The sequence below is a fragment of the Pinus tabuliformis genome, chromosome Q (genome assembly GCF_031772625.1).
Source record: "Pinus tabuliformis cultivar Carrire ecotype Pingquan chromosome Q, CPIR1, whole genome shotgun sequence".
Taxonomy (NCBI): domain Eukaryota; kingdom Viridiplantae; phylum Streptophyta; class Pinopsida; order Pinales; family Pinaceae; genus Pinus; species Pinus tabuliformis.
This window is the reverse complement of record NC_142296.1, coordinates 1132042447-1132059430: the sequence shown is the minus strand read 5'-3', so window position 1 is coordinate 1132059430 and position 16984 is coordinate 1132042447. Positions and strand designations below refer to the sequence as shown.

The window sequence follows — 16984 nt, the reverse complement described above, 5'->3', positions numbered from 1 at the left end:
CGACTGAGCAAAAGTTTAAACAAAAGTAGCGAGACTTTGGATCTGTGAATCCAAAGCAAGGAAAAGGTGTCCCCAAACCACATAACAAAGTCCAAAGCCAAGGTGGGGTGACCCAAGACAACCCACCGAAGCCGCTGGCAAAGAAAAACACCATGAAGACAAAGAAGGACACGGGAAAATGGTGTGAGTTCCATAAGAGCTCCACTCACAACACAAGTGAGTGTTGGGCAAGAAGTCATTGATGGCCGAGGTGAAGGCTTCTGAATCTGACACATGTTCCAACTCTGAGTCAGAACTCGATAATGGGAATGACAAAGGGAAGTAGATCATTGATGCGAGGCCAAGTGCCACCGTGGTCACCACCAAGATCTAGAATAATGTGCCTGAAGATCCAGAGGAGGGGGGACGCATCTTCCACTCACATATGTGGTTGAAAGGTTCTTTGTTGACAACAGGAGCCAAAATAACCTCATTTCAGAAGAGGCTATGAAGCGGTTGGGCCTATTGACGACAACACATCTACAGTCGTACACCATAGGGTGGCTTCACCAAGGACAAGATCTCTGCGTGAGCCAGGAGTGCCACCTTCCCTACAACATCAAGCCCTTCACAGATGAGGTATTGTGTGATGTTGCTCCTCTTGAAGTTTGTGATGTATTATTAGGACAACAATACTTGTGGAAGCAACATGTTGTATATGAGATTAAACCTCACTATGTGATTAGTACCTTGGGAAATAAGTTGTACAGGATACCAAAGGTAGCCCCGCCTACTTCCATCTCTTTGATCACTGCAAAGAAATGTAGTAAAATCATTTCCCAGACTAGGAAATTTGTTTTCCTTATGATTCGCCCTTAGGGCAAGAATAAGTTTGTGGCCACGACTTCTAGACAAGGCTCCTTCTCACAACAGTAGCAGATGGGAAAGGTTGGGGAGAAGTACAGGGACATTTTCACCTCACCTAGAGGGGTGCCTCTACACTGCTAGGTCAAGCACTCCATCGATCTGACCTCAGGCGCACCGCTACCCGATGGACCGATCTATCGATGCTCTGTTCTGGAGAACGATGAGATCAAGATGCAGATTCAAGAGTTGTTGTAGAAAGGCACATCATGCCAAGCTCATCACCCTATGGGAGCTTGCTTGTATTGGTACAGGAGAAGGACAGGACCTAGAGACTCTGTATTGACTATTGGGCGCTGAACAAGATCACTATACGGAATAGGTACCCAATCCTGTAGATTGATGACCTTCTAGACTAGCTTAAGGGGCCCAAATATTTCAACAAGATTGACTTGAATTATGGTTATCACCAGGTGCCTATCGAACCCTCCGATGTGTGGAAGGTTGCCTTCAAATCCAAGGAGGGCCTTTTCGAATGGTTGGTCATGCCTTTCGGTTGACGAATGCCCCCGCAACCTTCATGAGATTGATGGACGACATCTTGCGACCCTTCACCAATGCATTCATGTTGGTGTATTTAGATGACATCTTAATCTTCAGCCAAAGTTCAGAAGAGCACCTCTGTCATATTTGATAGGTCCTTCAAACCCTATGAAAACACAAGTTGTGTGCCAATTTGGAGAAATGCATTTTTGGCATGACCTAGGTTCAATATTTGGGGTACATCATTGATGAGCAAGGTTTGCATGTGGACCCAGCCAAGATACAAGTCATTTGAGATTGGCCAGCCCCGACCACTCTAACAGAGCTCTGCAACCTTCTGGGTCTTGCCAATTTTTACCACAGGTTCGTGTTGGGGTTATCTCATATCAATTGCCCTTTAAGTCAAGTCACCAAGTGCGGAGTGAAAGAAAAGTTTTTTTGGTCCGAAACCCAACATAAGGCGTTTTCCAAGTTAAAGACGTGTCTTTACTCTACACCAGTGCTCACATTACAAGACCTGCAACAACCATTTAAGATTGAGAGAGATGCCTCCGACCATGCTATTAGTGCGATTCTTACTCATTAGGGGCATCCAGTGGCTTACCATAATGAGACACTTTCAGACACCGTCCAAAATTAGCCCACTTATGAAAAATAAATGTATTTCTTTGTGGAGGCATATCGTCAATGGAAGCATTACATTATGGGGAAGGAAATGATCATCGACACAGACCACCGACCCCTGTAGTTCATACAGACACAAGGAATGTTACAGAATGATAACCATCGGAAATGGTCCTCATAACTGCAACAATTCCATTTGAACATAAAGTACAAGAAGGGCAGCATCAATAATGTTGCAGACTGCCTCAAATTACCACCGGTCATGGCGCTGATCACCGTGCTTGACTCTTGTGGGCACGAGACTTCGGAGTGGTCGCATCTTTACGAGAGTGATCCAGAATTCGACGGCACATACCTGACACTCCTGGAAGGTAAGCAAGTTCAAAATTTTCACCTCCATGATGCATTGTTATGCCACTTGGGATACATTTGTGTTCCTTCAAGCGAGTGTGACTACATGATTTCGGAGGCGCACTACAGCCGAGTCGATGGACATTTCAGAATAGAGAAAATAGTGGTAGTACTACATAAGTATTTCTATTGGTCGAACCTTCGTCGGCATGTTGGAAGGTAATCATGTACTACCTGCACCATTGCCAAACCAACCATCAAGAAGCAAGGCATATATACTCCTCTGCCTACTCCTAGTCGACCTTGGGAATCCATCTCCAGGGATTACATGTTGAATTTTCCTTCTACTAAGCACGACAATGAATGTGTTTTCGTGGTCATACAAAGATTCTCTAAGATGGCCATTATCGCGGCCTGCAAGAAGAGTATCCCACGGAGGAGAAAGATGATGACATTTTGACAAAGGCATTGTCAAAATGTAAATTCGAGTTTCATAGAAACAGGATCAGGATAGCTGATAATCCCTTTCTTGTTGAGAGGAAGTGTTGAGAAATGGAACAAGAAATTCCAGTTTAATTTGTCCTTGAATTAAAATTGAATTCTATTCTCATAGCAACTTGTAAATAGTTAATTAAGTTTAATTAACTTAGTTAACTTAGGAATTCTGAGTTGGAAGTCTTTTGGAAATCATGTATATGTTCTCCCTAAGTTTTAGGGGTCCATGATGAGTTTAATCGTGACTTGGAAATGATCTCACTCAGTTTATTGAGTTAATTTCAATTAAATTAATTCTAAATTGTTTCTTGGCACTATCAGCACAGATGGGTTGGAAGATACATCAGTTGGATGTAAAGACAACCTTCCTTAATGGCATGATTGAGGAAGAGGTGTACATAGAGCAACTTGAAGGTTTTGAAACCTTTGACCGTGAGTCGCATGTGTGCCAACTCAATCGACTCAAGGGAGCATTGTATGGGCTGAAGCAAGCACCCCGTGCTTAGTACACCACGATAGATAGCTACTTCGTTGAGTTGGGCTTCACGAAGAGTGAAGTGGATGTGAACCTCTACCACATAGTGGTGGAAGGTAAATTGTTGATCATTGTACTTTATATTGATGATCTCATATTGACCAATGATGATTCGCTGATAGAATCTTGCAAGGAGGACCTTGCAAGAGAGTTTGAGATGAAGGACATGGGGCTCATGCATTACTTTCTTGGCATGGAGGTATGGCAGGGAGATGGGGAGTTGTTTGTGTCTCAGGGAAAGTATGCCAATGAGATACTCAGGAGATTCCGCATGGAGAGCAGCAAACCCATGGAGACTCCTCTAGCAGGTAACTAGAGGAAGGAGGATGCTACTTCAGGGGAAGTAGTGGAAGTTACTATTTATAGGCAGCTTGTGGGTTCACTCATGTACTTGGTGAACACACGACCGGATATGTGCTATGCAATTAACCAACTTAGTCAAGCGATGGTTAGGCCTACCAAGTTGTATTGGAAGGCGACAAAGCATGTGTTGAGATACCTTAGGGGCACTTCTCAGTATGGATTATGGTACAGACAGACAGAGGGAGTGAAGCTTCAAGGCTTCATCGATGCAGATTGGGCAGGGATTCCATCTGACAGGGAGAGCACATAAAGAGGGATCTTCAGTATTGGGTCAATGACAGTTTCTTGGTACAACAGGAAACAAATATCGGTTGCACTCAGTTCGATAGAGGTAGAGTACATGGCTGCGAGTTAGGCAACATGTGAGGCCATCTGGATGGGGAAGATTCTGGTTGGTTTTTTGGGTCAGCAGATGGATCCAACTGTGATTTACTGCGATAATCAGTTGTATCAAACTCTCTGAAAATCCAGTTTTTAATGATCGGTCCAAGCATATTGATATCCGATATCATCATCTAAGAGATTGTGTATTGAGGCAGATTATGTTGTTAGAGTACATTCCCACAGAGGAGCAAGATGATGACATTTTGACAAAGGCATTGTCAAGATGTAAATTCAAGTTTCACAAAGACAAGATCGGGGTAGCTGATAATCCCTTTCTTGTTGAGAGGGAGTGTTGAGAAATGGAAACAAGAAATTCCAGTTTAATTTGTCCTTGAATTAAACTGAGAACTAAAATTGAATTATATTCTCATAGCAGCTTGTAAATAGTTAATTAAGTTTAATTAACTTAGTTAACTTAGGAATTTTGAGTTGGAAGTCTTTTGGAAGTCATGTATATGTTCTCCCTAAGTTTTAGGGGTCCATGATGAGTTTAATTGTGACTTGGAAATTATCTCATTTAGTTTACTGAGTTTAGTTCAGTTAAATTAGTTCTAAATTGTTTTTGGAACTAATAGAGGACTAACAGTCAGTTGGTGCACTAATGCATCCACTAGTGCTACTCCATTTAACTGAAGATTCCCTCATGAGAAACTCATGCATGTTGATTTTGAGAAAGACCCAGTTGAGACTAGAGTGCAAGGATAATGTACTATCAGTGGTATTATTTACTAGAGTGTAAATATCATGCATGCATCAAAGATTGATCCTATGTATGGATTGCGCAATTTTGGAAGCATGAATTCCCTTTAAATACAGGCTATTCATCCTAATAATTACACAAGGAATCAAAAGCTTGAAGGCTAGGAATTTCGCTAAGTATTGGCCAAAGGAAGTCATCAGGCAGAGGATAGGAAATACTTGTGCAGGTTGAGCAAAGCATATTGTATTCATCCAAATTCTTTGACCAGAAATGGCACAAGGAAATAGGGGCTTGGAGAGCTGCAGAATAGGCTAGGAGTTTGGCTTGAGCTAGCTTGTGAGCTGAGAGTTGATTATACTTATGCAGGGATTGTTCTTGTGAGAACAAGCATTGTATTCTCATATTGGATTTCTGATTAACGCAATATATATAGCAGGGGTTTTGAGTTGTGGCTTTCTCCAGATACATATTGTGTTATGTGCCATTGATTATCTTCCTTTTGTCTATTACCGTTTTCAACGATCTTTATGGGTTCCCATTGTAAAGAGTAAAGTAGATTCTTGTCATGTGTTTTAGGAAATTACATGAGTTGTGAATCTATAGGAAAATCTACACCTATTCCAATTGGACCCCCAACACTGTCTTTTTCAGTTTTTTTGGTTTCCCTAATTGTAGTGCAATTTACTATTTTTGGCAGCTTTTCGGGTCTTGAACTTCCGGAGCCGTTTTGAAGCCCTAAACGATGATTTTGGGGAAAACAGAGAGACCTAAATTGTCCTAAAATGGCTTGCCAATTTATTTTCAGCCTTCTCTTTGAGATCTGCGAAACAAGGTATTTTGACAGCCAAACAGAGATCATATGCCAAAGTTACGACCTCGGGAAGTTGATGTACCAATTTACCCAAATAGGGCCCACAGTTTTGGCGCTTCATCTCCTAGGGTTAGGTTTTTGGATGTTTAGGGTTTTCCATTATTTCTCAATAATAAATAAGCCTTTGAGATTGTAACACGGTTCATAGGCATGTAGCCGCCACATCTCTTCTCAAAGATAAACTACCATCGTCCGAGCTAGTTTATTTCCATTCTGTTTGTAAGCATATTTCAGTATTATGATATTAATGAAATGAAATGTTATTTCTGCTACATTTATGTATTTATGGTTATATGTGTAATTTGTTTCGTTCATGTTTAAGTTCAGATTAATGGTATCAGAGCGATATGCTCTTTCTCTGTTTTTCTGTGCATGTCCCCAACGAGGTTAGGGTATAAGGAGTTAGGGCTCGATTTAGTTGAACCTTTGCAAGACCAACCTCACAAACCCTGACGAACTCCGATGGCGGAAGAAAAGAAAGACGAGGCGGCAGGAGATCCTTCCAAAATATTGCTCGAGGAAGCCCTCGAGCGACAGAGGAACGCGATGATGGATAAATTTGCCCACGTCCTTCTACGACTACCACAAGCGACTCATCTTCATCCAACAACCACTCTGGATGTGCCACTCCTTTTAAGGTACAAGTTAACTTTGATATTCCCATATTTGAGGGTCAGATAGATGTAGACCCCGTAGATAAATGTTGAATCTGTTGAAAGGATATTTTCCAGTTCAAGACTTTTCCAATCAGGAAAATATTACTTTTGCACTTCTCAAAGCCGCCCCACACGTCAAGAACTGGTGGGAAACCTACTTTGAACAAAAGGACGAGAGGGAATCCTCACTGTTTTCAGCCGCACCCACTTGGGATTCTTTCTGAGACACCATCAAGGAACAATATTACCTTATCGGGAGCTATGAAGATACATACATAAAGTGGATCACGCTATGACAGGGAAGGGGCCAAGATGTGCCGAAGTTCACAAATGTTTTCCATACCCTCCGCACGAAGTTACGTATCTAGGATTTTGAGTAGCATTTGGTACTCAAGTACCGCGACTGTCTACACAAATACATCTTGGACGAGATGGAGTTCCTGGACATCTCCTCGCTCGACACGACATATCGATACACTATCAAGATTGAGGGAAATTTTAAACAGAAGAAGCGACACTTTGGATTTGCGAATGCGAAGCAAGGAAAATGTGCCCCCAAACCATAGAGCAAAGGCCAAAGAGCTCACACTCACAACACAAGTGAGTGTCGCAATCACTGGTGGCCGAGCTAAAGGGTTCCGAATCAGATGCATGTTCCGACTCTAAGTTAGAACCCGACAAGGGGAATGACAAAGGGAAGTAGATCATTGATGCAGAGCCCAGTGCCGTTGTGGCCACCACCAAGATCTAGAAGAATGATCTTGAAGATCCAGAGGAGGGGGGACGCCTCTTCCACTCACAGATGTGGGTGAAAGGTTCTCCACTACAACTCATTGTTGATAGCGGGAGCCAAAAGAACCTCATTTTAGTAGAGGTCATGAAGCAGTTGGGCCTACTAACAATAACACATCCGCAACCGTACACCATCGGGTGGCTTCACCAAGGACGAGATCTCTGCGTCAGCCAGCAGTGCTGCATTCCCTACATCATCAAGCCCTTCACGGATGAGGTATTGTGTGATGTTGCTCCTCTTAAAATTTGTGATGTATTATTAGGATAACCATACTTGTTGAAGCAACATGTTGTATATGAGTCTAGACCTCGCATTACTCTGGGTAATAAGTTGTAGAGGATACTAGAGGTAGCCCCGCCTACTACCATCTCTTTGATCACAACAAAGCAATGCAGTAAGATCATTTCATAGACCAAGAAATTTGTTTTCCTTATGATTCACCCTCAGGGCAAGAAGAAGGATGCAGCCATGACTTCCAGATAGGGCTCCTCCACATAACAACAATAGATGGACAAGGTTTTGGAGGAGTACAGGGACATTTTCGCCTCACCTGTAGGGGTACCTCTGCACTGTCAAGTTAAGCACTCCATCGATCTGACCCTGGGCACGCCGCTACCCAATGGACCAATCTATCAACGCTTTATTGTGGAGAATGATGAAATCAAGAGGCAGATTCAAGAGTTGTTGCAGAAAGGGAACATCAGGCCAATCTCATCACCCTGTGGGAGCCCGAATGTATTGGTATAGAAGAAGGATGGGACCTGAAGACTCTGTATTGACTATCGAGTGTTGAACAAGATCACTGTCCAGAATAGGTACCCAATCCCACAGATTGATGACCTTCTAGACTAGCTCAAGGGGGCTAAATATTTCAGCAAGATTGACTTGAAGTCTGGTTATCACTAGGTGCCTATCAAACACTCCGATGTGTGGCAGACTACCTTCAAATCTAAGGAGGGTCATTTCGAATGGTTGGTCATGCCTTTCAAGTTGACGAATACCCCCGCAACCTTCGTGAGATTGATGGATGATATCTTGTGACCCTTCACCAATGCATTCATGGTGTTGTATTTAGATGACATATTGATCTTCAACTAAAGTTGGGAAGAACACTTCGTCCATATTTGACAGGTCCTTCAAACCCTACGACAACACAAGCTGTGTGCCAATTTGGAGAAATGCACTTTTCTCATGACCCAGGTTCAATATCTGGGGTACATCATTGATGAGTAGGGTGTGCATGTGGACCCAACCAAGATACAAGTCATTCAGGATTAGCCAGCCCCAACCACTCTAACAGAGCTCCGCATCTTTTTAGGTCTTGCCAATTTCTACCACAGGTTCATGTTGGGGTTCTCTCATATCACTTGGCCTTTAAGTCAAGTCACCAAGGGCGGAGCGAAAGCAAAGTTTTTTTGGTTCGAAACCAAACAGAAGGTGTTTTCCGATTTGAAGCACCGCCGCTGTTCTTCATGAGTGCTCACATTACCAGACTTGCAGCAACCATTTGAGATTGAGACAAACACCTCCGACTATGCTATTGGTGCAGTTCTTACTCAGCAAGGGCATCCAGTGGCTTACCATAGTGAGACACTCAAACACCGTTCGAAAGTATCCCACTTACGACAAAGAAATGTATTCCATTGTGCATGACTGTTGTTAATGGAAGCATTACATTATGGGGAAGGAAACAGTCATCCACACAGACCACTGACCCCTGCAGTTAATGCAGACACAAGGGAAGTTGCAGAATGATCGCCATAAGAAATGGTCCACATACCTGCAACAATTCCATTTGAATATTAAGTACAAGAAGGGAAACACGAATAATGTTGCAGATTGCTTCAGCCGACCACTAATCATGGCGCTGATCACTGTGCTTGACTCCTGTGGGCACGAGACTTCGGGGTGGCCACATCTTGCAATCCAGAATTCGGTAGAACATACCAAAGACTCCTGGAAGGTAAGCAAGTTCAAAATTTTCACCTCTAGGATGCACTGTTATGCCACCTGGGACACATCTGTGTTCCTTCAAGCGAGTGTGTCAAGATGATTTGGGAGGCGCACTATATTCGGGTCGCTGGACATTTCAGAGTAGAGAAAACAGTGGCAGTACTGTAGAAGTATTTTTATTGGCTGAACCTTCGTTAAGATGTTGGGAGGTACATTAAATCCTGCACTGCCTGCACCATTGCCAAACCAACCATCAAGAAGCAAGGCCTATACACCTCTTTGCCTACTCCTAGTCGACCTTGGTAATCCATCTCCATGGATTACATGTTGGGCCTTCCTTCTACAAAGCACAACAATGACTGTGTTTTCGTGGAGAACAAGGCGGGAAGGAGGGGAGGCGGGATTGGATGGGAGAGGGGAGCAATGGGGATAATGAGAGGAGAATGGCAGAGGAAAGGGATGGGGGAGGGGATAAATAGGGAAGAGGGGAGGCGAAGGGAAGGGGAGGGGATGGAAAGGAAAGGGGGAAGGCTAAAGGGAGGGTGGAAGGGCCAAATAGCCACCTTAAGAAATTTGAAAGCAATATTTCCAATTCCAAAATATGTTGAGAGTTCCTTGCAAGGCTAAGAGCAACTTCCACAATCCAAAATTTGTATCTCATCAACACACTTATGGGATGTTAGTCATGCTCACGACCTCATTCACAATGCACCTTTCTTCTCTTAACTGGCATGCATGGTTAGCCTGTTTATCAACTTCGTGGTTATTTCCTCTAAGAATATGGAAGAAAGACACCAATTCGAAGGAGGGGATCAACCCCTGGGATCTCTTGATAATTTGGTTCAAGGTAGCGTTTTTAGCTGATGAAGCATAGATCATATGCCTAATAATTATCACAGAGTCTCTTAAAACCTGTATTGTTTTTATGCCATTTTTTTGAGCCAGTGTGAGGTCGAGGAACAAGCCATACACTTATGCTTGGTTGTTGGATTTCCATCCAAGCCCCCAAGCATATCTATATTCAATGATTCCTTCAGGATTAATGAGAATCCCTCCCGCTCCTGCCACCCATGCTACTTATATATTTTACTGTAATATGTATATTATGATTTTTGTTAATCTAAAAAGTTGTTCGTAATTCTATTATATATATTTTAATGTAATATGCACATTATGATTTTTTTTAATCTAAACAGTTGTTCGTAATTTTATTAATAAAAAAAAAATTTACAATGTAACAAATTTGAATTTTATTATTTTTATTACTTTTTATGGACACTACAACATCTTCCTTGGGCTCTATATTAATTTTAACTGACATGTAAATATTTAGCAATTTAGACATTATAAATTAGACATATTAATATAAATTCAATGTTTACAAACTTTCTTACATTGCATCTATACATTACCCGTACATTAGACTATAGAGTGCAACACAATATAACTCCTAAATCTAATTGAAAAAAACATTTTTTTCTTAATTTGACCCACTTATTATATTTACTTAATTTGACCTCACCTCACTCAAGTCTTTATTTTATATACTAAAATAATTAACATAAATAATACTACCAAAATCAACTTTTCATCTCTACTTTAAATCCATTTTATTTTTATAATTATAATAAACTAATAAAAAAACCATATACAAATAAATAAAATTTCCCGAAAATTATAACCAAAACATTCCACTATAAAAACAATCCCTCTCAAAATTTCCCGAAAATTATAACCAAAACATTCCACTATAAAAACAATCCCTCTCAAAAGTAGTCACCCCTCTGATCTCATCTCACTAAGTTAACCTTTTAAAAAAGATCTTCCCTTCTTTAATAAGATTAATGACCTTGTTAACTTTTTTATTTATACCTCCCCTATTACCCAGGGAACATTGATGCTAAATCAACCCCCAATCTCACCAAATAACCTTTTAAAAAAGACCTTACAACTATTGTAATAATATTAAATACCTTTGAGCGTACTGAAAAAAAAATATCAAATACCTTTGATAATTTGAATGATACTTTTCCTAGGGTAGCATTGACGCTTAAATTTATCAAAAGCAGCCTATCTCTCTTGACTAGCGAGAACGAACGAGAGGGGAGTCGGTGCTTCGTTTTCAAATGTACTTTCCTTCCTCGATGAGTTTGGACGCTTTCACTCCTCTGGACTCTGCCCATATAATCTTCCTTTGCCCCTCTGGGCATTTCACAACAATTCTCTGGTGGATTTTCAAGCATTTTCGACACGGATCCCCATCTGAATTGGGTCCTGACGATCTTTTCAGATCCAGCCACTCAAGGCCTTAAGCATTCAGGAGTGCCCAGTGTCTCTATTTGGGAAAGAATGGCATTGGAATGGGTAGTCTTGGGATATGCGGCAGGTGCAGAGGCCATCATGCTGTTGTTGCTCACAATGCCTGGCCTGGGACGCCTCAGGAAGGGACTGGCAGTCGTTACTCGCAAAGTATTGAAGCAGATGCTCCCTGTAGTGCCATTCTGTCTGTTACTGCTAATGGATATCTACTGGAAATATGAGACAAGTCCCAGTTGTGAAGGGCATCTGTGTAGCCCGAGCGAGCATATGCGCCATCAGAAATCCGTCATGAAGAGCCAGTGTAAATTCATGCTTACTGCCTCGGCTCTCCTGCTCTACTGGCTTCTGTTCTGCGTCACAGGCATGGTCTTGCGATCGAACGCATGAACGAGCAACTCCCGGAGTTCAGGCGCTCGGATTAAAAACATCAGCTGCACGGTTGGTGGCTGACTTTGATCTATCAATGGTTTTTAGTCTCTGGTTTTCCAGATATGAGGAGCCTATTGAATCGCCGTCATATATAAAGCCACCGTCATGTTTTGTGTGTTCTTTTAAGAAATGGAAACGTTGTGAAGTTTTTTTTTTTTCAGGAACGGAAAAGTGTGATTATATTATATAAGGAATATAATGATCAGAATACATTGTTAGATAGAAACTGTATATGAGCTAGAAACGGACTAATAATTTATTACAGAAAAAAATCTGAGAAAGAGGATAGAAATCCCTAAAAACATAAATCGATGATCATCCCAAAAGACAGCTATTCTTTGTAATAGAGGCCTCAAAGACGATATTTTGCAAATACAAACATTTGGAGAACTAAGATCCTTCGTGGAGGAAACAATGCAAATTCCAAAAAAGTGATTGACAAAATCATAATGAGGACAGCAAGGACAAAATTGAAAAAACATACCTGACACCAGCGAGATGATATTATGCATCAGGTAAAGAAACTTCTGTGATAGAGAACACTTGCTTGTCTGAAATTACCTTCATGTGCCATATACCTGGAGCTGTAAATAGACCTTCCTTTGATAAACTGTTTGCCTTCTTGTTCTGTAACCTGTAAATGCGCTGAATGGAACAACCTTCCATCCTTTCCCATAGGAAAACAATGCTGTTCATCCGCAAGGTGAGGATTGCTAATATGGATTTTTCCCAGAACAAAATTAACCATTACTTTGGAATCCCCCAAAATTGAGACGCCCTGAATGTTAAAGAAGAAACAGAAAGAGAGAAGCCCCGCGAGAGCCATCGCCTCCACTTTGCAGCCGGATCCTTTTCCTCCATTCCACGAAATAAGAAATTGAGTATTTTCATCCATGATGATGTGGATTCCGCGACAAGAGTTGCTTTGTGTCGCTCCATCAAAGAATGCTTTCGGGAACATGTTATGAAACAGATCATCCATGTTGGGATTTAATCTTTTTTCCCTTTTCCTCCATTCCACAAAATAAGAAATTGAGTATTTTCATCCATGATGATGTGGATTCCACAGCCACAAGAGTTGCTTTGTGCCGCTCCATCAAAGAACGCTTTCAGGAACATGTTATGAAACAGATCATCCATGTTGGGATTTAATCTTTTTTCCTTGGGAGGCTTTTCACGTAAGGAATCAAAAAGAAAAGATATGCCTTGGATGATTCCCATGAAAGGCTCCTTACTTTCCTTAAAGATTTTGTTGTTCCTCCATCTCCATATGCACCATAACGTAATGATAAAAATCGGCCTCCAGGATTCTTTTTCACTGCGCCACCAAACAAAAGCCTCTTGTATGGATGAGTGAGAAGCATGAGGGAATCCATATAAAATTTCCAGAGCTTGCCATATCTGCTGCATTTTCTGACAGAGAAGGAACATATGACAGTTTGTTTCATCCTCAGATTTGCAAATTGAGCAGAGACCTGGACCTTGCCAGCCCCTCTTGGAAATGTTGTAAAGTTTGTAGTGCCCACCGAATTGCAAGCGGTATTTGGGGCTTGCGATGTATTAAGCTTATTTCTTAATTCTATTAAGCAGTATTTCTTTTGATGCTGCTAAACAAAATTCATTCGGTGCTTGCCATGTATTTTTTTAGGTTATTTCATAATTTTTTTTAATGTAATATGTATATTATGAATATTTTTAATCTAAACATTTTTTTCCTTAATTTAAGCACTTATTATATTTACTGAATTTGACCTCACCTCAAATAAGTCTTTGTTTTATATACTAAAATAATTAACATAAATAATACTACCAAAATCAACTTTTCATCTCTATTTTAAATCCATTTTATTCTTATAATTATAATAAACTAATAAAAAACCCATATACAAATAAATACAATTTCCCGAAAATTATGGTTAACTTTTTTATTTATACCTCCCCTATTACCAAGGGGAACATTGATGCTAAATCTACCCCCAATCTCACCAAGTAACCTTTTAAAAAAGAGACCTTACAACTCTTATAATAATATTAAATACCTTGCTGATAATTTTAATTATACTTTTCCTACCACCAGGTAGCATTGATGCTTAAATTTATTAAAAGGAGACCTTCTCCCTTGATTAAAGGCCTTGCAAATATTTATTATTTGCAACTTTATCACGAACGAGAGGGGAGTCGGTGCTTCCTTTTCAAAGATACTTTTCTTCTTCGAAGGGTTTGGACGCTTTCACTCCTCTTGACTCTGCCCATATAATCTTCCTTTGCCCCTCTTGGCATTTCACAACAATTCTCTGGTGGATTTTCAAGCATTTTCGACACGGATCACCGGAAATATCGATTTGGGTCTTCTGGATTTTCTCCCATCTGAATTGGGTGCTGACGATCTTCTTCAGATCCAGCCACTCAAGACCTTAAGCATTCAGGAGTGCCCAGTGTCTCTATTTGGGAAAGAATGGCATTGGAATGGGTAGTCTTGGGATATGCGGCAGGTGCAGAGGCCATCATGCTGTTGTTGCTGACAATGCCGGGCCTGGATCGCCTCAGGAAGGGACTGGTAGTCGTTACTCGCAACGCATTGAAGCCGATGCTCTCTGTAGTGCCATTCTGTCTGTTTCTGCTAATGGATATCTACTGGAAATATGAGACAAGTCCCAGTTGCGAAGGGCATCTGTGTAGCCCCAGCGAGCATATGCGCCATCAGAAATCCGTCATGAAGAGCCAGCGTAACTTCATGCTTATTGCCTCGGCTCTCCTGCTCTACTGGCTTCTGTTCTGCGTCACAGGCATGGTCTTGCGAATCGAACGCATGAACGAACAAATCCAGAAGCTCAAGCGCTCGGATTAAAAAGATCAGCTGCACGGTTGGTGGCTGACTTTGATCTATCAATGGTTTTTAGTCTCTGGTTTTCCAGATATGAGGAGCCTATTGAATTGCAGTCATATATAAAGCCACTGTCATGTTTTGTGTGTTCTTTTAAGAAATGGAAACGTTGTGAAGTATGTAGTGCCCACCTAACTGCAAGTCGTATTTCTTTTGATGCTGCTAAACAAGATTAAGTCGGTGCTTGCCATGTATTTTTTAAGTTATTTTCTTTTTAAAGAGATAACGCAGTTTTCAAATTGGTATTCGAATTCATCTCTGAATATTTCAGTTTTCTGGCCTATTTGGCTGTCGATTTTCAGGTTAGACATGTTTTACGCACTGTGGGAACTAGATGGTTGCCAGGATTATTTGAGGAGACAGAATCAAGTTTGTTGCATCATCTATAGGAACCAGATCTAAAACTTTTGTTTTACTTTTTGGCTGTCGATTTTCAGGTTAGACATGTTTTACGCACTGTGGGCACTAGATGGTTGCCAGGATTATTTGAGGAGACAGAATCAAGTTTGTTGCATCATCTATAGGAACCAGATCTAAAACTTTTGTTTTACTTTCATAATTTGTTGTTTAAGGTAATATTTTATGTCATTTTAAATGGATGATAATTGCAGTTTTTGGATTAAAAAAATGTTTCTTTCCAAGTCTGAAATGTGACGGCATGCCCATGAATGTGTGTTCTTCTGTTTGTTCACTTAAGTATGAAATTATAATGGCAAGGTCTTCTGTATTGTCTCTGTCAATATTATATTGTAGAGGCAAAAACTTTGTAGCCCTTATATTTGAAGCAAATGATCATTCAAGGCCAATGAAGCCTTCAGTCTTTCGAGTTATAATATCCTTAGCAGAATGAATATATACTAGATAATCATTACAGGCCCGTAAGGTTGTACCCGTCATCATTTCCAACACACCATTGCATGGGAAGAAATTGTTTTACTTTTGGACTCTTAATTATTGTGAAGTCCTTGCAGAAGTGAATATACTTTAAGCTGTTTGTTGGCCATCAGGCATGGGTTCTTTCTATGTCAAATTCGGATGCATAAATGTTAACCAGTGTTACATGCGGACATGTTCCCAAGGGTATGTACTCCTTGTTCTTTGGAACTGGGGTACTCCAATGGGATGTTTTCCCATGCCCTCTTTTGGGGAAAATGCAGTAGGGAACACAACCTTTGAAGACGCGCCCATGTTCCCTTTCAATCATAGGCTGTAATTTTGTGGCAAAAATAAAGTAAAGGAAAAGCAAAAAGTAAAATGAATGCAAACCTAATGCATAGGTAAATGAGTAGGAGGAAACCTGATAAGGCGCAACTTGGTTTGGTTAGCGTGCCACTGAGTATTCTAGAGAATTCAAGTAATTCTAAATCAGATAGTGACATTGCCATGGTTGGTCCATTGAATAGTGATACTCATTTGTCATTAGACATTTTCTTAGATCAGTTATCTTAAGACATAGATGTATATCACTATTCTCACGTTTTGGTGTTCTGGAAACTTGGAACATTGATGTTAGCCACCTGTAGTGATTTTCCATTAAGACAATGACAACCTGTAACAAATTTTGGGTAGGGTCTGGACCTCAATCTCTAATTTCATCTTTGAAGTCGGTGGTAATACAGATAATGACCTCACGTTTCTCTTCTTTGTGTTGGGAAAATAAACAATAAGCCATAGGCCAAGTTGCTAATGGTCTGGTTTGGAACTTATGTTGAAACTTGTGGTAGATTCGGAAGGTCTTCTGCATAGACTTGGTGTTGTAGCATGTAGAAGATGATTTATTCCCACTTTAGGTGCTTGCTTTATGGATTAAGTGATGTATTTCTTCTTTCCCAAGTTTAAAAATATTCAATAATTAAAGTCGATTAATTATTGTGGACTACTAAGTCAACTTTTAAGGATAAATAATGAAATTATTTAAGTGACTTAGGAATGATTTCAACGGTTGATCTCCTAGATATTGTAGAAGAGAGATTAGGGTTAGGGATTCAGGCTTGATGAAGTTTATAAAATAAGCCTAAGGGAGAGGTGAAGGCACACAAGTGGAGAAAGTGATTTTCTCTAGAGCGAGAGGCTCAACTACACTGTAGCACAAAGGAGGAAGAGTTCAGGTGGATTTGAGAGCATTTCTAGGAGGCCCCAAATTGTTGGGGATTGCAGGGCTAAATTGCTGAAATAAGGATATCAAATTGTAAGAGAGGCTGGTTTGTGAGGGCCAAGTTGTTAGTAAGAGGTGGGTAGAAA

At 40.7% G+C, this 16984-nt stretch overlaps 1 protein-coding gene and 1 pseudogene across 2 annotated transcripts; both read left to right on the top strand.

Moving 5' to 3' along the window:
• Positions 1–11292: 11292 nt before the first annotated feature.
• On the top strand, positions 11293–11852 carry LOC149223533 (uncharacterized; annotated as a pseudogene).
• Positions 11853–14009: 2157 nt separating this feature from the next.
• Positions 14010–15353, top strand: LOC149223532 (uncharacterized). 2 transcript variants are annotated; one of them, XM_089385858.1, is made up of 2 exons: positions 14010–14723; positions 15181–15353. In XM_089385858.1, the coding sequence occupies exon 1, from the start codon at positions 14315–14317 to the stop codon at positions 14705–14707; it is 393 nt and encodes a 130-aa protein (XP_089241984.1). In that variant the 5' UTR covers positions 14010–14314; the 3' UTR covers positions 14708–14723; positions 15181–15353. The 2 variants fall into 2 exon arrangements, with proteins under 2 accessions (XP_089241984.1, XP_089241983.1); XM_089385857.1 differs by lacking the exon at positions 15181–15353 and adding an exon at positions 15046–15162.
• The last annotated feature ends 1631 nt before the right edge of the window (positions 15354–16984 follow it).

Coding starts and splice junctions, on each gene's coding strand:
- LOC149223532 (XM_089385858.1), top strand. CDS start 14,315: ATGGCATTGGAATGGGTAGTCTTGGGATATGCGGCAGGTGCAGAGGCC.